Raw genomic sequence first — 22,985 nt, 5'->3', positions numbered from 1 at the left:
GATATATTATTACTATTTAGCACCGGGCCCAAAATTATCTTAATCCTGGCTTGGCTATAAATATAAAACAAAGAAAACTATTAATATAATATTATGATCATCTTAGAAAATGTTTTCTTTAATAGTAATTTATTTTCCAGTAACTTCTAACTTGGTTATTTCAATATAATATCTACTATTTATGTATACTACACCATGTATCATATCTTTATAATAATTAATAGCAGAGATATTTCAAAGTTAGTTCAGAAGTGCTGGGTGCCTGGGTCAATATCAGTTCTGGGTATAAATAAAATCATTTCAAGACAGACTATTGAAATGAATAACTTTTTAATATAATATTAAAACAAACTTTACTATAGGTACATATTAACGAAAATAAACAATTTTTATACGCCTAAACTTAATAAACCCAAAATAATAAATTGGGTTTTTTATGAAAAATATACTAAGAGGTAAAATTAGATTAATAGTAAGATAGTCAATTGAACGATGGCAAACCAAATGCTTCTGGAATAAAATCTTCTATACTGCTTAATACTACAGTTGCTTCAGGACATGAATCTTTTGATAACAAATTATCTGGTACCATTACTACTTGCATACCTGCTTCTTTAGCTCCTCTTACCCCATTTGGAGAATCCTCAAATACTAAACACTAAAAAATAACAAATAAATTAATAAGATACTAAATTGTATTCATTTTCACAAGAAAACAGAACAATTATCCGAACAACACCAGTTACAACTGATCATCACCTACTGTTCATGGCTAAACAAACTTGCCTGAGCTAATTAGACAAGCGCGAAATGGTCCCTCACTCTCTTTAAAATGAGTATACTAACAAATATACAGTATATAAGTACCTTTTTTGGATGTGGCTGGTCAGGAAATCTAGAGGCACATGTAAGAAATATATCTGGTGCAGGTTTTCCATTTTTTACCTCTGGATCACATCCTCCACAGACGACATGGTTAAAAAGTGAAAACAATGATTTATGTTGAGAAGTTTTCAAGTCAAAACTTTTTTTAGTACTGCTAGTCGCTATAGCAAATGGTACTTTGTTTTTATTAAGATGACACACAAGCCGATCTACGCCTGAAAATAATATTTTAAGTTCAATAACAATAAAAATTAAATAAACAAACATTATACTAAAATACTATAGGTTGGTACTAACTTTGGTTGTTAAACTACTTAGCATAAACAATTTTTCAGATATAAGTTAATATTTATATTTTAAAGATATTTTTTGGTGAGTAGGAAATACATTTTACAAACCTGGTAGTAAACCAACATCAGATAATACTTTATTTTCAAATGCACGAACCATGATTATGAATTCTTCAATCGATATTGGCAAATTTAATTCATTAACTACCATCTTGGCTCCATCAAATTCAGGCGCGCCTAACACCCTGTAACGTAAGTCAAGGTTGTAGGTTTTACCAAATTTAGATGCCACTGCTGTTACAGACTGCTTGTGTATATTTTCAGTGTCTATATTTACATAATAGCAATAAATAATTTACTATTAAACAATATAATTTAGTATAAAGATGATCAATACCTAAAAGTACACCATCCATATCAAAAATGACATGAGACACGGGATGAAATTTCTTGGTACTAAATGAACGACAAACATTTTTTACAATTTGAGATATTTCTACAGGTAATCCTGAAATTTATTAAACTGTTATTAGATTTAATCCCAATAGTTAATAATAATATGATAAATTAACTTACTCATTTTTGTATGAAAGTTTAAGAAAAATTTACTCAAAGTAAAATATTAAATAATCAAATAATTTATTAATATCAGTTAGTCTACAGAGATAAGACTAGATTGTTAACAAACAGCTGATTTATACAAGCACTAAAAACAAGTCAGCAATTTGAAATTTTAATCAATTTAAAATAATACACAATATTATATTAAATAATAAATATAAATATTTCTATTTTGTTTACTAATAAATAATAATAGTATTAAACCGTTGTTATGAATATTATGGATAGTTAGAATTTGACAGTCAAGGAAACGGAGGTAGTCCAAAATCTTCAGGCTTGAAGTCCAACAATGAAGATATCACTTGAGTAGCATGAGTAGTCTTCTCTATAGGAATTATTTTATCTGGAACCATAACGGCTTGCATGCCAGCAGACCTAGCACCTGTAACTCCATTTGGGGCGTCCTCAAAAACCAAACACTGTAATTATCAATGTAAATATTTTTTAGTATTATGAAACCGAACATGCTATTAAAATAAAGAAACAAGCATCAAAGCATAGCCTACATTTTGTGGTAGAGGTTTATCGTCAAACCGTGATGCACAAACCAGGAATATGTCTGGAGCTGGTTTTCCTTGTTTTACTTCTGAATCCGCACTACCAAGTACAATGTGATGGAATTTTGAAAAGATGTGTTGATAGTTTGCTGTTTTTACTTTGAAAGTATCTTTTCCACTACTTGTAGCCACAGCTATTGGCACATTGTTGGTGTGTAGATGATCGATTAACCTTTCAGCTCCTGAAAACAGTCACTATACTATCGGTAATAAAAACAAATCATACACAGAATAGATTCAAACCTGGCAAAAACGGAACGTTTTCCATTTTGACAATCTGATTTTCGTGGAATTCGGCAAGAAGATCGACTGGTTCTATGTCCATTTCCAGTTCTTTTATTATGATTGTAGCCGTGTTGATTGGTATCGTGCCCATAACGCGGACTCTCAAGTCATTAGGGTAGTCCTTGCCATGATTTTTCAATACTTCGGTAATGCTTGACAAGTACACCTTTTCCGTGTCTGAAACGCAAAATCGACAACATTATTACTTCGTACAATACTATGGTACCTTCTATGACAAAGCGAAGATGCACGAAAAATATTTTTACATTCGCTCGTGCAATCGCAATTAATTTACATAAATGTAAGTACTCGCCTAAAAGCAAACCGTCCATGTCGAATATGACATGAGTCACGGGCGTATACTTGGACATATTATTATTTTGATTTTCGGCGACGCACTTCAGACACACACGAACAACGATAGAAATAAATAAAATATAATGGGTATAAATACTAAATAGGTTCTGTGTGGAAAAAAAATTACAGGCACTACGAAGACCGATTGATTGGTCAGTGTTGGTAATTAAAATTATTTCGATCTGTGGCTACTTGCTATTTCGTTCGTCCTATTTATATTCGCGAGAATCGCACGCTCTACGCCACCGCCGCCGTCGCCGCCGGGAAGTTTGAACGTTTTTACTTTCGCCAGACAGTATGCCACTACAATATTATTATATCACAGCTACTATTATAATACTCGGCAGTACCTACTGTCCTACTCCACAGACCACAGGCAACAGTCCGATCGCTACGTCGTGTCGACACTCGGCCGTCGGGGCGGCGGGGCGCTGCTCTATAATAATAATAATAATAATAATATGATCGTTTTCGTATTTTCGTCCCGGCCCGTTAATCGTTATCATATTACAATCATTAATCTCGGTCCTAACCCTTTCGCGGTCTAGACGATTTAATATCATTTGCACTATATAAAGCCTGGGTAATAGTGGTAATAGATTTTATAATAATATGGTATGGTAGCGGGCTGGTACCGCCTTTGATTACGATTTACGACGAATGTCAAAACATGGATATTATGCTCGCCTTACAAGTTATGACCACCACCTCGGTAACACGGTCTTGACATCTTGTAAGTTGTAAACAAGACCGTGCTTAAAACAATGTTCAATGTTGTATACATTTATATCTTGCCTATAGGCTATGGGTGTACCGGTACCGTACCCTACAGCCGTACAGGGTACAGCTCTACAGTACATTCATGTCTCGTGGTTAAATCATAAATACTTATTATACAATAAACATTTATTATTAGTTTTTTGTCATGAGCACATTATAATGAGTTCATCGAAGTAAAAAAAATTTCAAAATATCAAAAGATAAAATCGCTCGTGGTATGCGAAAAAATTAATTGCGTGACCAGTCTGTAAAACTGCGCGCCGGACGTGATTGTTAATAACAATTAATAATTTATACATTGATAAGTTAATATTTTGCAGTAATTCAGTAATTGGTGTCGATGTAAACGACCTTCGGCTACCGCGATAATTTCACAATTTTATTCGTCATCATTGTGAGTTTGTGACCACGAATTAAGATATATCTTAATTCGTATTTGTCACCAGTGGCGTCATTTCAGTTTTTGTTAGACTATGGCAATTTTTCACTACTTTTCCTACATTGTTTTCACTCAGATTCTTATAGCATAGTGCTATATTGGTAAACGAGGGGGGGGCGTGTGGTAAATGTGTCAACTTAAGGTTGAGGTAAATACTAGACTGGGACAAATGCCACAGTTGCCCCCCCCCCCCCCCAAATGATGTCACTGTTTGTCACGATAATAAATATACCCTGCATAATATACAAGGAGCTCCATTTAAGAGAACACTCATTATTTAAAAAAGTCTTAACATTAACAAATAATTATATTTTCTCATTTATTAATTTTTTACTTTTTTTAAGAGCATATTTTTTAGGTTTCTAAACATAGCACATTTAGATTTTAGAACGCCTTATACCTACGTTGTGTCCGTCTGTTAGTTACCCCTGTTAACAGTACATAGTTACGAATACTAGTACTATGTACTTTGCTTACGCCTGTTGATTTTAATTTTTCCATTTTAATATTAATACCTACTACTCAAGCCAAGGCTGGTTTAAGGGGGGGGAGGTCTGGCCGGGGCGGAAGCCCCGAGGCCCTTTCAAGTACCAAAATGAAAGGGGCCCAAACAATTTTAAGCTGATATACATTTTTCAGTGATTTTAAAGAATAGTTTTTCTATATTCTAAAAACATCTTTTTTTTTTATCGACAAATGTCGTAGTACCTATATTAAAAAGAAAAACAAGTTTCGAGTACAGACACATATATTTGTTATTGATTAATTTGTATCAGAACCACGATTAAAGATAGTATCTATAGCCGTGATCAGAACTAAACAAAAGAATTTCCGCTTATTGATGATCGTTTTTTATTTATAACACACTTAACTGAAAAATCGAATGAACTAATTGATTTGAGTGTCTCAATATTTATTTTAAAGTATAAAAATGGTGTAGATTCTACTTTATCAAACGAACTTATACAATTTAGAGAATACTGGAGGCTTTGTCAACCTTCTTTTAATCCAACTGACATTCCCAAATTATTTGACTGGTTTGGTAATCGATCTCTCGAAGAGGTATTTCCTTGTGTATTTATTTCTTTAAAAATATATTTGACAATTCCTGCAGTCTTATAAAGAATACTTTTATTTTGTATTCGGAATACATATTCGAATAAATGAGAATTAAAGTATTCAGAATACGTATTCGAATAGTTCTTAAAAAATATATTCAGAATACATATTCAAATACTTTAAAAAGTTTCGAATACTAACAGAATACTTTTTTTCACAACTAGTTTTTGAATGATTGGTATTTAACATTTATTAATTAATAATTAAACATATAATGTAATCATAAGTTATCTATACATTTTGACCACATATGATTAATTGGCCGATATGTGCCATACGGGATACAACACATTGGTGTTTATAAAAATAATCATATCATGGGCCAATATTATATTTCGTTTAAAGAATAAAATTAATGTTCATGATTTATAATATGTCTTGTCACAAATTTAAAACTATTTTTCTGGATCGGAAAAAAGTATTTTTTTATAATGAATAAAAAATACAAATAAAAGTATTCAGAATACGTATTCGAATACTTCTTAAAAAAAGTATTTAAAATAGCATTCAAATACAAAAAAAGTATTCAAATACTTTTATTTGTATACATTTATTTGAATATTTTACAAGATTGAATTCCTGTAGCTAATTGTTCTGCGGAGAGCTTTTTCTAAATTAACTAGAGCAAAAAATAAGTATAGAACCAGCCAAAACCAAGAAAACTTAGACATACAAATGATTTTATATTCTGAGAACGATTTGTTAAAATTATTAGACTTATATGAAGTACTAAGAGAGTTGGCTTCAAGTAAAATGTATTTGACAAAATGGTTTTTGTTTTATATATATTAATTTTTGTTTGATATTTGTTGTAAATAAATAGATATACCTACTGTTAATATATTTAAAAGTTATTATGAAAATTTGAATTTAAATTAATGAAATATGAAGTATTATCTTTTATTATACTACAATAATTAGTAGTTTTATAGACATATAAATACATATACCTATTAATTTTCTAAAAATTAAATAATTTATTTATAATGCAATTGTGAATTTGTGAAATAGGTAGTTAGAAAAATGTATTTTCGTGCGAGCGTAGCGACCGGCTTTGTAAAGCATGTTTTGTCAAAAGGGCCCATTCAAAATTTCAGCTCCAGGGCCCAATAGGTTCTTAATCCGGCCTTGAGTCTTAAGTCAATGTGGACGTATGATGGACTTCAACTATATGGCCTATGGGGTGCGGCAAAAAAATCTAACACTAGTAGAATTCAAACATTCCAAAATATACCATCCCGACGATTGTCCAATGCTCCAGCCTATGTCTCTAACGCTAGCCCTTCATAACGATCTCCAGATGACTATATGAGAACAATAGAAGCGGAAGCACACATTTTTTACACACGTTTCCATAAACGACTTCAAACCCATCCAAACCCTCTCATAAAAGATTTTTCCATCCTTCCACTCCCAGGAAATTCTAACCGCAGATTAAAAAGAAGGTGGTGCGCCGTGACCTTTTACAAAACTTAAATGTCTATAACGTCTCTAGAAAAATTAAAAAATAACATTAAATAATAAATAATAATAAAAAAAAAAATTATTATCATTAGTCAAGAGCCACTAATGGGTGGCTGCTTATTCGCAACATTCATATGTTATTCTACTTTTACTTTTATCATATATACTTATTGTGCTAAAAATAATATAGGTTGTTTATGTCAAAAAAAAAATGTAAAAATAAAAAAAAAAAAAAAATATTCATGAATACAAAACAAAGTACTAGAAAATATACATTTTAACTATGGAGTCTTATTAATACAAATATTTTAATACTACAGTTGAATAAATAAATACTTTAGCCTTTAAGGGGATTGGTAGCGGTGATTTCCTGTCTTTGTCTAACACTCGCGCAACATAAGAATTTAGACGTGTTTTTTGTCAAATATACCGATTGATATAGTGAAGCGATGAAAATTTTGAAAACAGATTTGAATTTTTCGTCAAGTCTACTTGAGATCGATCAGTCCATATATTTTATATTATCCCCCAAAATCCTAAAATTATTGTATTATTAAATAGTAATTAAAAAAATTTCATATTTCATTTTTTGGAGAAGTGTAAATCAAAAAATCAAAAATGTATACTGATCGATCTCAAGTAGACTTGACGACAAATTCAAATCTGTTTTCAGAATTTTTATCGCTTCACTATATCAATCGGTACGTTTGACAAAAAACACGTCTACATTTTTATGTTGCGCGTGTGTTTGACAAAGACAGGAAATCACCGCCACTAATCCACTTAATAACGGTTTTATTATGTGTGCATTCATACTAGCCAGTATTAAATATACACTTAGAAACCATGAATTTAACACGCTTGCTTAAAAGTAAGCCCTCGAGTAAACCTAAATACAAATTTAATGATTGTTGACTCAAAGACGGTCTGGGCCAGTGGTCTACTGCAGTGGCGCCGAAGTGTTTAAAATATACTATGACATCCTACAATCAAGGGACTCCCTATTTTAATCTCTATCTCAATCATTTATGTTTATGTTTTAACGTAAATTCTGAATCAACGACGAGATCCCATGCAGTACTCTACAATGCCCCCCCCCCATCTAGAAATATACTATGACATAATATATAAATCTGTGATCGGCGCCACTAGTCTACTGTCCTAGAGGACAGTGCGCCGCTGTCCTTGGTTAGGGTTTTAGGCCGGTGTCTATTGTAAGTGGTACGATTATCGGATTATATCGTTTGGAGTATACTAGGACATCGGTACATAAACATATATTTATATGAGACGGAAGTGTCATCAAACTTAAATAATTAAATGGTTCCAGTTTCTATAACGAATAAATCATAAATGACTCTTTATTTTTCAATTATATTATTTGTTATATCAACTCGTTTGGCATTTGATATTTTGATATTTACGTACCTAGGTAAAATATACTACTTCGAAATATTAAATTAAAAATATATATATATCGCTCCACTTAGAATCTAAAATATACATTTATACAACCAATTTTGTATTGCAATGAGATAAAATTATGCTAAAATGATGAGTATAGACATGAAATGAGTTAAATGGATCACCTCGTATACCATCACGACATCGCCTGTAGAACCTATAACATATATATAGGAATATTAATTATTATAATAGCGAGTATTTTATAATCATAATTCATAAATATAATCTTCGACTCGTTCTATAATCTATAAATATATATAATAATATACGCTATATATACTGTACAGTACGTATATAGCGATATAGGCTTAAATATGCAAATTGTTATTGTCGTCGGTATGGGTTTCCTAATTTCCATTTGGCCTTCAAGCGGGCGCGCTTACCGCAAACGGACCGCCGGCGATCAGCGTTCAACGATCGATCCGTACGTGTTTTTCGTGTAGTACTGTAATATTTAACTACTTAGTATACTACTAGATAACTATAATAGCGTCATTCCGCAACCAGTTTTTAGTTTTTTTCTACGGCTGAAAAATAACGATCACACCCGTCCGTCCACTATAGTAGTATAATATAGCAGTCGGGTACTCTGGTAGTCTGGTACTCCGCCTCCCCACCTGTGGACTTGCGCCTAGTTATCGTCATCGCGTGGTCGTTTTTCGCGCGCGCGGTGTCTCGACGTGTCTGTCGTCCGTGGTTGTTTATGCGCACGCCGCCGCCGTTTACGAGCGAGTAGACTATTTAGAATTTCGATCCTTTGTCTCCGAAATTTTTTATTCTGGTCGGGTCAAACGCGGAAATAGCCAAAAACGAGTCTTCATTATTTTTTTGTTTATCTTGCCCGGAATGTCGTCGCGAAATGGCATTAGCATAAATTAAAAAAAAACACGCGCGAAACTTTGGTAAGAAAACCGGATTTCCATCGTTAGAACGGGAAAAACGCGCGATTCACGTTTGCCACCCTGAACACATGTTGATTACGGTGAGTGATAAGTGATAACCGCTGTTGTTGTTTGTGCCCGTCGCCCCGTCCCCGTCACCGCCGCCGCCGTCCAAGTTGGAGGACACTCCCAGTTTTGTTGTCTTTTTTCAAAACTTGAATCTTCAGTCCGTGTCTTGATGTACCAGTGATTTCTATGGCCAAGTCCAGGAACGGTCTGACGGCCGTTGGCCTGTCGGTTTTGGGAGCGTTTTTGGTCCTGTTGGCGTTCACGACAAAGAGCTGGTTGGTCACGGATGGAAAATTAGAGCACCCGAAATTCGAAAGGATCGGTTAGTATAGCGCGCGCGCAGGCTGGTGTCCGCCCGCACGGTCACGCCCAAATGAGGGTAGTAATTCGCATTTCTTTGGTCCCTCCCGTCGAGCAGAGACTTTTCCCTGTCGCAATACGAAAGATTTCCAGACCGAGTGTCTATAAATGCGCGCCATCTGTGTTGGGTCTTAAAAAATGCGTTCAAATATCTTTTTATAATTTTTTTAAAAATAGTTGGTAGTTACTTAATTTCTGCGCTCTAGAATAGGTTTTAGCAGTAAAAGTCTTAATTATGTAATTATATTGTAGTTGTTTGAAATTGAATTGATAAATTGATGGCTTTTTATGTATTGTATATTTGTGTCCCCTATTCTAACGGACTGGTTTCTACCCATTGGGGTCACTGTCCTTTTTATTCACTCAGTCTTTGCATTTGAAAAATAGAACTCATAAAAAATGTTCAGATATTTTACACAACTATATATTATATAAAGCAAGTTTCGAATGCGTAGAAAATACAGTATTACCTACTATCTATGCTTAATTATAATAATTTGCATTTTCTTCATGCTTAAAAAACTGATTCACAAAGCAAAAATATCTCAACATATTTTTTCAATTGATAATAAGGTTATGATATTATTTAAAATAATCCACAAGTAGGTTTCCAGGTTTATTTAGCATTTTGAAAATAATACTATTCAAATTTGTTTTGTTATTTTTTTATTAGTATTAATAAAAGTACATTTTAATAAAATATTGTTGAATAATGATTGTTTCAAGTTTCTGAAATAAATAATGTTAAGTTATTCTTAATAGTAACTATGATCAATAGTTAATAACAATTTTATTTGTGTTATTAATTTGTATTTAATTACAATTTTTTAAACTGTTTTCTCATCTATAGGTCTATGGGTAGTATGTTTTAAAGAATTTGAGGACCCTCGTCATTGGTACGACACAAGATTCCATAGTTGTTGGTGGGTGTTTGAAGAAGAATATTATATTATCTATGATGTTTTATTCAAAGGTTTGTTTATAACTTCAGTTTTTTTTACTTTTCATCCATAATAAATACAATTTTAAACTTTGATGTGAGATTTGAAATTAATACAAATTTTTAATTACAGGTTTTTATGTTGCTACTCAGTTTTGGTTTTCAGCTTGTGTTCTCTTAACAGTATTTGGTTTATTCTACACTACACTTTATATGTATCTTAATAGAGCTTATGAACGTTATGTTCAAATTCTATTTACAGCTGGAATACTTTACATAGCTGCAGGTAAAACATAGTGTTATGTTGTCTTATACTCTTATAATTTATAACACCTAATAACTTGATAAAAATATTATTTTCAGCTGTGTGCGGTACTATTGCTTTGGTAATATTTGGAATAGATGGAGACAGTAGAGTATGGATGCCACATTGGGAACACAATGATATAGGATGGAGCTATGGGGTAGCAGTCGCAGGAACTATTGCCCTTTATGTCAGTGGAATATTGTATGTAATAGAGGGACGGGCACACAAGATTAAACGTCAAAAGATGGCTACTCAAAGAGCCAATTACAACTATGATGCAGATGACTTAAAACAATCGTCTCACACTGACATATAAATTCTCAAATTTTTATTTTTAAGTAGCAACATCTGCACGTTTTCATTAATTTATTCTTAATGCATATGTACAGTGAGCACTTCTTAAACATAGACTCATTGACATTCTTCAAATGTCTGCATGAAAGATTCACTTTGCATGGAAAACACTTGGTATTTGTTTTGGATAACAAATATTATTAAGTATAGTATGAATGAGCACTTATGGAGTTTTATTCTTAAGAATGGCTTTTTGAAAACAATTTGTTACTTGGTCATTTATACAATTATTGACAAACTGTAATAAATTAATTATAGATCTTACTTTGAATTTGATGTGCAATTTATATTGAATAGATATATACAACTCTAAAAGCAAGAATCTCAAGTATTTAATTTAAAATCTACGAATTTCAATAATAATTATTACATGAGAAATAGTTTATTTTTAATTGTTCGTAAGACTAAAAATAATAATTGAGAATTTTGTAAAAAAAAAAAATGTACAAGGTAATTTATGTATATTTTTATAATTAGATTAACAATTATCCGTCCATTTAATTCTAAGTTAATTTTAGTAACTATTGCTACACAATTGGCGCAAAATGTTCAACAATACTTTTACATTTTTGTAATAATTCATATTAGGTCACTATATATATTTTATACTAATTTGTTAAGTATGCCTTAAAGTTGTTGTGAACTAAAATTGTAATACGTAAAAAAAAAATTATCCTGTGATTACATAATTATTGTTTATATAAAGGTTTAAGTTATTCTGATTGAGTACTCCTCACAATTAGATCGTACGATTGTTTTAAAATTGAAACCATGCCGTTTGTTTAGTATAGTAATTGAGTAGAGTAATCTGTATGAATAAATACCGTCCATTTTTTTTTTTTTTTTTTTTTGTTTTATGAATTATATGTTTAATCAATGTTATAAACTGGTGAATTAGGTATAAGATCTGAATTTAAAAGAAAACTTAGAATTCACCTGATATATGATATTTAATTTTTTTACCATGTATAATTAATAATAATTAATAAGTTGTGATTTTTTTGAGAAATTGAACAATGTAATTTTTTAATTTTAAGCTTTCCTATGTTACTAATATTAATATTTTATTTTTTTATATATAAATTTCGAGAATTATGATTGTCATACTCGTCTTACCAAGGCTACATATCATTTACTTTATTATAATTTTTACAGTTTTTTTAAAAATTTATTTATTTGTATTTTTAAAACGTACGACCCGAATTGATAACAAATATACATATAATACATTTATATACAATACGACTTTTGATTGGGTTTCATCTGTGTGGTTTGTTTTGTTGTGTGCGTCTTAACTGCGTCATGAACCGCCTGTTCCGATGAAGCGCTGCCTAATATTATTTACGTGTCTCGTTTGTGATGAAATACATTCATTTTTATAGCCGTTATTATCTTTTCGTTTCACTTGGTTTTCGGTAAACACTAAACATAGTACTTAACGACCGTCGAAAAATCCTTGGGCACTGCTCAGCGGGACGTCGTCGTCGCCTTCTACCCTTGGAACAACTTTACGCGCGCACTCGATGTCCATCCGGCCGCGAAGAATAATATACCAATGCACTTACAATGTAATAATAATAGCTATATAGTATAATAGTCGTTCTCACGTATCCCGTACGTTTGTGGTTCCCACGTTTGATGATGGTGCGAATACGCCAAAGCCACTCGAAACACGAAGACCTTCCGACGACCGGGGCTAATCATAATATCATATAGGAAGGTACCTATAATAATTTCGTTTTATTATTTTATGTTTTTCTCTGACCAAACTCGTCCTCGAGCTAATAGCTGTATTGCTATATACAGTTGTCTTATCGACGACGTCTCGTTTTTATTATACAAAATATATTAACATAAACTAAGTATAAATAATATACATTGAATAGGTAAAGTTCAGATAATTTTATTTTTATAATTTCCACGATGTAGGTACCTATGTGACCGTGACCCATTGAAAAGAAGCCGGTGATGTGGCCTTTCGGACGGCTCAACGGCTATATAATATAAGCATGTAACCAATAAATCATAGAAAAGGTCAAATGTAACTATTGTAACTACTAACTAATGGTGTACCTACTCATAGTCCGTGTACGATATACATATAACATATTATAACCATATAGGTAGGTGATTAGAGTAGTAATTACTAATCTTAAATTCTTAAATGTATATTTACATATGTAATATGTTTATCACTATATAGGGTTTGCACTACCGATTTTTGGATATAATTGATATAAAATTGCGCTTATACAAGTACAGTGAAGTTCCTATTGGCTATATAATTATTACATATTATATATTATAATTTATAAAGGCTTGTATACTTTTAGATAGGTATACGGTATACCTACCCTTGTGACTTGTACACTACCCACTACCCGACTACCGGAGCTACTATATAGGATTAGTCGCCAAGATCACAGATATCTACAGAAGTATTATTTAAATTTGATTTTAAGCGATCATTTATTTCTTTATTGCGACGAGATCAATAAGTAAAACTATAAGGCCATATTATGGGTTCTTGTGTACCACCGATACCTCTATGACTAACAGTATAATATTGTACCTATATATAATATATAGATAAATAGATTGGTACTTAAATGTTCAGCTAGCGCGCAGGTATATTATGCATCTACTTTAGATTTTTAATGAACTGTGAAAAGACGAATACACCTATTAATTATTATAAGTTATACTGCGCAATTACATTTACATGTTATTGTATGCCTTAACTACAAGGAAATTACAAATAGGATTAAATGTTGAAAAACAGTTTAAGCTGTTTTTATTACTATGTTTTTGGGGTAGGACATTCTTCGGGGAAATATTTAAAATCTTTTTCTGTTATTTTTAGACTTTAGTGCATGTAAGTACATAATATATTACTTATTATTACATATTGTATACACTAAATATTAAATGATACGTATATTAGGTATCCAGGATGGCAGGATGGCAGAATATCACAATTAGCGATTTTTTCATTTTTGAAGACGTTTCTAAATATCGTGTTGACTGACTGACCACTTATACTTTATAGTCTTGTAGATAATAGATATGCTGTCCGCAGTATTCATTAATAATATTATAATAATATCTATAACTTATTATAGTCCCGGAATTAAATTACAGCCGCATACTCGCATCACAGTACACGATTCGTCGATTCGTATAGTTGCTATGTCGTCGTCGTCATCGCCGCCGCAATATAATATTTATTATGCGATGACCGTCGTGGTCACTTAATTAGCATAATATTAGTAGGTATATTATAGATATAGATGTGTATATTTCGATTTCAAGTATAAAAATATATATACCAGTAGGCCGTGGATGTGTCAGTGGTAGCGGCGGGGAGCGAGTTGGTAAAGCGAAAAAAACTGCTGAAACCGAAACCGAATCCGCCGCCGCCGTTTGAATCGGCGCGCCGCCACGCGCGACCTAGGGCGTGTCGTCCCCTCTTCTCCCGCACGTGATCCTGTCGGTCGTTTTACAGATAATATAACATAACAAACAAAACCACTGAAAACGCCAAATTCCAAAAAGCCAACGTGCCGTCGTGTTGGTGAGCAACTGTCGTCCGTCCGTCTTTTTCTTTGTTTTTCCGATAATTTTTTTGCAAAATTTTCATCCACCTAATTCAGCTCGTGGTCTGTGTTAACCGTTTTTTGTGTAATTACTAATTAATCTTCACGTAGGTAGAGTCGTGTTTGTCCGCGCGCTCGTTTGTCTGTCCGAGTGATGTGAGAACGTAACAACCACCTATTTCTCAGCGACGATACTGGTTTTTCTTTTTCGTATCAGTAATTCATTCGGATTTTTCCAGTTTTCACCGCAAACGCTGTCTCGATTACTCACGTAGGTGATATTTGAACTTTGATTTTATTTGATTTAACACAATAATAATTGATACCTTTAATCTGTATTTAATATTTACGTATTTTAAGATTGACTTTAAGTACCTACCTATTAAATTTAAAAAAAAAATGTTAACATTGCTTTTCGCACTAATTTAGGTCTGTCTTGTGTTGTGCGTGTGGCATGCCATTAACAGTTTTTGATTAACTCTATCGTACGCCGCTTACCAGCACGATGCCAGGGTCAACAGTCTCCAACAATGACCTGAGGTACACTTATGGCATAATTGTTAATTTATTGCCATCACTATTACCCAGACTATTACCTAAACATTTACCATTATGTTTATTGTTATTGCCTACTGTCTTAAGTAATTTGATTTTATGCATAATATGTCCTTGTTTTCAACTGCACCTATGACAAATGCTATTATGTAGCCATAGGTAGTACCTTTGTGTAATTCATCACTGAATTAAGATGTTTTTTTTGTTGTGTATGATTTAGTGTTATTTGAATCATTAGTAAAACATAAATAAATCTCTGAACAAATCATTTTGTTATTTTATGTGTATGTCATACTTATGTCTTATCTTTCATGGTATATTGCCTATTATAAGTATAGAACTTCCATTAAGTAATCACATCACCCACCTGCTGTTTGCAAGTATGTCTCTTTTTAATAACTTGAAATGTAATTTTAACTCTTATTTTTCTACAAATATACCTATTACTTAGTATAATTAGCTCGATAATTTGGTACCTATGCAGGAATATGTGCTTAGTGTTTTTCAATCATGAATAGTGAACATTTACTTATATTAACAGCTTACTGCATGTATTTGCTATAAAATTATAATATTATACTTGTGTTGTACCCGAGGATATACCTATTATATTTATTCTGTATTTATATGATTTTACTGTTACAGTATCATAAGTACTAATATTTCTTTGGGTAGCAGTGTAATTTAGTAATTTATTACGTAATTGATATATAAGGTATGTAGGTACTTCCCGAGGTACTTCCTATAATTTATGTTTAATAATTAACTCAAATAATTTCTTTTTATCATATGAAACTCAATAGTTAGTTTGAAAATCATTCAACTTAATATATAGTATATAGGTGTAATTATAAACAATCTAATTTTTAAATCACCTTTCAGTTAATAGGTACATTATACCTTATCTAAATTATTATAGGTAGGTATATAGTTGGATGATAAATAATTATGAACTAGGAATTCAATAATACAGCAATTACCTACTTCTTTAATTTACAATTTGTATTTAGTGTTCATAATTTTACTTGTATTTAGAAGAGGTATAACCATAATTTTGAACCTTTCAAAGAAAAATTCTTTTTTAAATTGCTTGAATAGTTAGATACCTAATATAATATACTATATCTATACATGGTACAGAATTTATGGTAATATTTTTTATAAAATTTATTTAAAATATATAAATCAAATTAATGTAATTGTATTTTAATCGATTAGGTACCCACTAAGAATTAATAAATAAATTAAAATAAATATACAATAATACAATAACTAAAAATTATTATTTCTAACCATAAAAATATAGTTTTAATGGGTATTTACCTAATAACTAATAACTTAAAAATACCTAAATGATAGCTGACATAACAATTAAACTGATTGATTTAATTTATCATGATGTGTTTTTATTAATACTAATAAAACTTCAATTGCAATATAGAATTAAAAACAAATTCAAATGTAATATTATAATATAGAACTTATAATCTAATCGACAAAGCTCTTTAATCATTTATGTCGAATATAAATATATGTTTTGATAATAATATTATTATCACCTACCTATCTTTATACTTATAAATTATAATCATAAGTATACATTTAATACCCAATTAAATTTTTTTTAATTGATAATGTTGATATAAAATACCTATACCTAGGTAGTTATTCATTTTATTTTTTTATATTTTCTTTACTTAGAAAAATATTTGTTTTTGTAGAATGAAAAAGCGTAGTTTGGCTGGTAACGTAGCCCTTGGTTTGTACGTTTTGGCTTTAGTGTTTGTGTTCATTTCATTTTTTTCAACCAGTTGGTTAGTCAGTGATGGGAGAATCACAGGTATTTATTTATTTTTTCTACCTATCTTTTTTAACGTTTAATTTTATCATATTTTTGAAACTTTAATTCAGGTGCAAAATTAGAAAGTTTTGGATTGTGGACTCATTGTTTTCGTTCACTACCTGATCCTAATGACCCAGCGGAACGAAGGTTTTTTGTTGGATGCCACTGGATTTTTGACCCTTTCACCAAGGGATATGATGAAATCAAAGGATTTTTGTTGCCATGTAATTATATTAATACCGTACAGTTTCTCAACTTTTTATATTCTTTAATTTGTTTTTTTGTAGTTTACATAGTGGCAACTCAGTTCTTTTACACAATTACATTCCTTGGAACATTAGTATCAGCTGTTGGTTCATCAATGTTTCTTCTATGTTGTACACCTGATGAAAAACGTTTTATACAAATAACATTTGCATTGGGAGTAACATTGATTGTATCTGGTAAATTCAATGTTTATATAATATTGCTATGAATATTCAAACATTAATATTAATATTCAAACATTTTTTAATTTTATTTTATTTCAGGTGTATGTGCTGCAATATCAGTGTTAATATTTGCTTTGTTTGCCAACCGTCCAGGTTGGATGCCTGGCCACGACAACAACTTCTTTGGTTGGGCATTTGGTGTAGCTATTGCAAGTTTCTTTGCTTTACTTGGATCTGGAGCATTTTATTTGGTAGAAACAAATATACAAGTGAAAAAAAGAAAATATTTGAAAGAATCTCAAACTAAATTTGATATGGAGTCCAAAGGATAAGATGAAATTTATTGTTGATTTTTATTTAAAATATTTTCAATTTAGACCATAAGTATGTGTTTTTGATAGTAACCTTCAGCCCAATCAGTATTAAATTATACTATTTTCAAAATCTGATAGCAGTAGTTATTTTTATGAAACTAATAATCTCATTTTTGTTTAAATTAACACTATTATCTATACTATTTTAAATTATTTGTGATAAAATGTGAGTAAATACAATTTTTACTGTTGTATGAAACCGACTCCGTCCATTTAAAACGAATATTATTGCAATAATATTAGTTATATCATTATTAAGTGTACACTTTAATTAGTTTTAATATTTGAATTTGTCACATCTGTCTCATAACTGTTAAAAGTAAAATAAGCATTGTAATTTTAAGATATTAAATTATGTACATTTATATTTTTTTCATTTTAAGCAAGCTTGTATTTAATGTAGCTAAATACTTGCAGTATTAAAATATTTAGTTTTAAGGACATCCTGTGCTACAGTTACAGGATTCATCACTGTAAGGGATGAACACCATTAATTTTCATTTTTCTTATGCAATCTAAGTTTTTAAAGTTTGTATTTGGTTGATATTTTTTTAGTTTATTTTATTTTATCCTAGAAACTAGATGCATTGACATTTTATGAAGCCAGTATTATATTATTTAATTCCATATTTCTGCACATAGATTCTAAATTAATTTGTGTTCTTTTACCATTATTGCTTATCAGTTATCAGAAATAATATCAGTTTTCTTTTCTATAATGCCAAATATGTATATTTTTTTTTTTTTGTTAAGTACCTATTATGAATAATATAGTTACATTCAAGCAGCAATATAACATAGCTAATAAGTAATAACTACAACTTTGACAAAAATTAAATGAGAAATTTATATAAACTATTTAAACTTTAATTTTGGACGATGATCTAATTGTTTATACAACATTAAAGGTTGCTTTATGATAATTGTTTAAAAACTAAACTTTTAGTGATGTGTTTATCAAAAACTTAATTTGCTTTATTTGTATAATATTATGTTGTAATTTGTATTTTCCACAAATCATTGAATTTATTTATCTTTGTATCTTCAAGTAACATCATACAATACAATCCTTATTATAGTTCTATTAAATTTACTATATGCCATTTTTATCATTGTATAACATTTATTGTTAATGTTCATAATAATTCTTTACGAGGTTAATTGATTGTAAGAATTTTTTGACAGACACTTAATATTTACGTGTTAGTTATTAATAATAATTTTATATTTATAAACTGTATTAAGCAAAACTGCCTTTTGTTACAAAACATTAAAATTTTATAATGTAGATTTAATAACAAAAAAAAAAAAAAAAAAATGTATAGAATATTTCTGAAAATAAAACAAACTTTAATACATACCTATTAACTATATATATATATATTTTTTTTAAATGTATTTTTTTTTTAAATTTTGCTAAGCGTAACAATTATTTGGCGTATAGTATAAATGTCTCAAGTCCAAAACACTAGTTTTCAGGATGATTAAACAAAACATTGAAAAATCATTCAAAATTGTAGACAATAGTGTCTGGGCTGACAATTAATTTAACTTAATATTCTATGAACCAACTTTTAACTATTAAGTAGAACTTTAAAATCAATTCTTCGTTATTTTTTGAAGAGACTTAAGATAGTTGGATTTTTTTCTTATACAACTTATGCTATTAGGGCATTCATTTAAAATTACTAAGCTTGACTTATGATATTAAGACCATTTTAAGATTATTTCTGTCAGATTCTCAATTCTTAACTAGACATACGTGTTTTGTACTCAATATAATGTGACTTAAAATGTTTAGACCAAACCAAATTTCACTGATACTGAGTTATGGTTTTGACTTACGTGATCTGTACCAACAGAATATAAAAATGTTTGATTTTAATAACACTATAAGACAAAAATGTTAATTTTAAAAGTAATTTAAAAGTAATTTATACTAAACGCCGATGAATTATACTTAAAATATAATTAAGTGTATACATTTAAATATTACGTTGTAATTTAGTGTTTTAGGATTTAATTTTTGTATAAAACTAAAATTTTAAGGATAGATACTGACGGGCAGTCAAAACGATATTGAGGGAACAAAATGATTTCATTGAGTAACTATTATAATATCAATAACTAATTAGCAATAAAATAAACATTTCCTATTTTTAATTTTTATTAGGTAGGCAAATGTTAATCAAAAAATGTATTGGACTAAATTTTATGTAAACTATACAACAGTGACGTAACTTGGTACAAAACTAGGGGGACAAAATAATTTGTTTACCAAAATCAAAATCCTAACTTAATTGTTATGTTTTTACACAGGTCTTAAAACTTATCTTATGGCTTAGAATCTTACCGTATGTACTTTTATGGTTAAATAATATTATATTGTATTAAGTACTTAATAGTTAATAAAAGAAATTATACCTTTGGTCCTCTCTAACATTTTAGGGGTGGGGAGGATCCTCTTGTCATCCATAATTATACCACTGCTTTCTGCTATACTATAGTAATTTGTTTTTTAATTTTTTTTAAATTTTCTTTTTTTACGTTTATGGAAACTAATCAAACAATTTACTTATTATCTATTGATTATTATACTTTTCACTTGAATGTTCTTTCTTCAATAGAGTTGTATCATTTTTATTCTTTTCGTAATATTCTTTACAAATTAAATCAAATTAAATTTTACATACAGCTAGGGCCTATGGATCATAGGTACCTACTGTATTTTAATTTATCCTACCAAGCGTTATCCATGAGTGAGAAAATTCTATCTGCTGGAGAATACTCCTGCCATACAAAGGATATACTTACCTACTGCAAAATTAATGTACATTTTGAGTTGAGAATGTGATATTCTTTTCTTTAAAATGACAGAATAGATGCACCCATTTTTCTTCACTTATAATTTTTCACTATAAGATTTCACTTATTAATCTTTCAATACTTTAACTTTTAATAACCAATACTGTTTACTCTTTAGCCTTTAGGTAGGTAATACAATTTCATCGAAAAGCTGATCTTGGTTTTCAGTATAGACGTATAGTCTCGATCAAAATTTCAGAATATTTTGTTAGTCGTACCTAGTTTTTTTTTTTATGAAAATTGTCCTGTTTAGTTGTAAATAATTATGTATACCTAGTTAGAAATTAATACACGATTATAAAATTAATTACAAGGAAATTATTTTGTACGGCCTTGATTGTTGGAAATAGTGAAAATCTCATAGGGCGACCTTGAACTATTATTTTATATTACGTCGGGTTTTGTGTATAAAAAAAAAAAATTGCTGTTGGCGTAACATTTAATAACAATCTGATTCCTCCGGTAACGTCCTTCACATTATATTTTTTTTCTGTTATTACTAATATAATCCTATAAAGCTGTTCCAAAGTTTTTCGGGACAAGGGGAAATAAATGCCCACCCCTCATCATCATAACACGATATAATAATAAAAAGAGGGCAAGTGAGTGTTGGTCAACTGTACAGTATAGGTTACAAGTCAGTGTCAGTAATAGATGGTGTTAAATTTGAATTTAATGATAGGTATAATATCATTTTATACCTACGAAAACGATTCTGAGCGGAGACGGTTTGTCAGCCTAAGATCATAGGTGCAAATTGAGGGGGGCTTAAGGCCTATTCCCCTAACTTAGCCATGACTCCCCCTCCCTCCACCATTGCAATGGTCTACTTGCCTTTAATATATTCAGCCCTCCCCCCATTGGTGCAACTAGGGGGGGGTGCACAGGGGACTTGTGCACCCCCAAGTTTAAAATGTGCACCCCAAAATATAAAATACTTAATCTATAATATTTTGATTATTTTGAAGTAAAAATTATCAATAAATACAAAAAAGTTGTACCTTAGAGTATATTGAGGAACATAATAAGTGATTAATAGTGAGTACCTTCACTAATTCACTACCTATTATGTTCCAACCATAGACCTATAAACTAAGTTAATAAAAACATTCAACATTCCCTGCTATAACAGTATAACAAATAATCTTTAGCTTAGGTAGGTATTTTATGTTGTATAGAACAGGTCACAGTTATGTTGTTTTTAATTATTTGTGTAACATTGATCATACCTAATAATATTCAACAAAATAACTTAGAAAACAGGATAACGATATTTCTCTTTATCTTTGGCAGGATAGAAGACTGCCCATGAATGTGAGAGTGTTTTTATTGTTTCCTTGTTTATAATTAATTGTTATAATTTATAAAACAAGCCTATATTTTAGATAACATAAATACAATAAAAGTTATTGGCTTAGAATGTAATAACTTTTTTCAAAATATTTTTGTCATCTGTTTAAGTAGCATAATTTTTTTTTTGTCAGATCTTTCTGTTATAGCCTGTATATAGAGTATGGGTCCGGGGGTCTGGGAATTCTTTATAATTTGTGCACCCTCAAAAGTATAGGTCTAGTTGCGCCTATGTGAATGATGATGATGAAAACATTCAATTAAGAAATAATGTTTTAAATTTGATAATAACATATAAATTGATATAATATATTATTATTACTAAAAGAATTAAAAATGAAATCAAAAAAATTAATTTTAAGTGACTTTTTGTTCTGGATCCACATCAAGTATGACTTTTTTTTTGTTTCTGTTTTTAAAAACAATTTGTACTGTCCTGTGTAGACCCAGAAGTATGGATTTTGTTTTGTTTTAGTGGTTAATATAGGCAAACATATAGGCGAATAGTGGTGTTAGGTCCCATCGAGTCACCAAAAAACGTGGAGATTAAGCACCCCCTACTTCAAATGTCTAGTTGTGCCAATGGTTAAATGGCGTTTTACCCATCGCGGCTGTCTTCCAAAACTATAACGTCTATATCAAGAGAACGCCACACCCGCATCCGTATGTGTTGTCTCCGTCTTACAAACGCGTAATATACCAAATTTACGCTAAAAAATTCAAGTTTTATGCCGTTAGCTTAAAGATTAGAGTGAAGCCTATTATGAAGCTTGATGGTAAGAATATTACCTGTGTT

General features: G+C 30.4%; 3 protein-coding genes across 5 annotated transcripts; 2 read left to right on the top strand and 1 right to left on the bottom strand.

The window, feature by feature from the left end:
* Nucleotides 1–317: 317 nt before the first annotated feature.
* On the bottom strand, nt 318–2,067 carry LOC100161488 (haloacid dehalogenase-like hydrolase domain containing 1A-like). Its single transcript, NM_001163041.1, is given in 5 exon segments — nt 318–658; nt 868–1,100; nt 1,284–1,502; nt 1,573–1,683; nt 1,752–2,067. Coding segments are annotated over 5 exon segments (744 nt in total). The 5' UTR covers nt 1,756–2,067; the 3' UTR covers nt 318–481.
* Nucleotides 2,068–8,880: 6,813 nt separating this feature from the next.
* On the top strand, nt 8,881–11,475 carry LOC100165606. The gene is made up of 4 exons (XM_001947708.5): nt 8,881–9,536; nt 10,425–10,547; nt 10,648–10,800; nt 10,878–11,475. The coding sequence occupies exons 1-4, from the start codon at nt 9,401–9,403 to the stop codon at nt 11,135–11,137; spliced, it is 672 nt and encodes a 223-aa protein (XP_001947743.1). The 5' UTR covers nt 8,881–9,400; the 3' UTR covers nt 11,138–11,475.
* A 3,219-nt stretch (nt 11,476–14,694) lies between these two features.
* On the top strand, nt 14,695–19,332 carry LOC100167635. Of its 3 annotated transcripts, XM_001947408.5 has the most exons (6): nt 14,712–15,042; nt 15,201–15,311; nt 17,048–17,166; nt 17,238–17,393; nt 17,457–17,612; nt 17,700–19,332. In XM_001947408.5, the coding sequence occupies exons 2-6, from the start codon at nt 15,277–15,279 to the stop codon at nt 17,930–17,932; spliced, it is 699 nt and encodes a 232-aa protein (XP_001947443.1). In that variant the 5' UTR covers nt 14,712–15,042; nt 15,201–15,276; the 3' UTR covers nt 17,933–19,332. The 3 variants fall into 3 exon arrangements, with proteins under 3 accessions (XP_003241721.1, XP_001947443.1, XP_008178890.1); XM_003241673.4 differs by lacking the exon at nt 15,201–15,311 and having other exon boundaries at nt 14,695–15,042; XM_008180668.3 differs by lacking the exon at nt 15,201–15,311 and having other exon boundaries at nt 14,712–15,046.
* The last annotated feature ends 3,653 nt before the right edge of the window (nt 19,333–22,985 follow it).

The sequence above is a fragment of the Acyrthosiphon pisum genome, chromosome A1, assembly GCF_005508785.2.
Source record: "Acyrthosiphon pisum isolate AL4f chromosome A1, pea_aphid_22Mar2018_4r6ur, whole genome shotgun sequence".
Taxonomy (NCBI): Eukaryota; Metazoa; Arthropoda; class Insecta; order Hemiptera; family Aphididae; genus Acyrthosiphon; species Acyrthosiphon pisum.
This window is presented reverse-complemented; position numbering and strand designations above follow the sequence as displayed.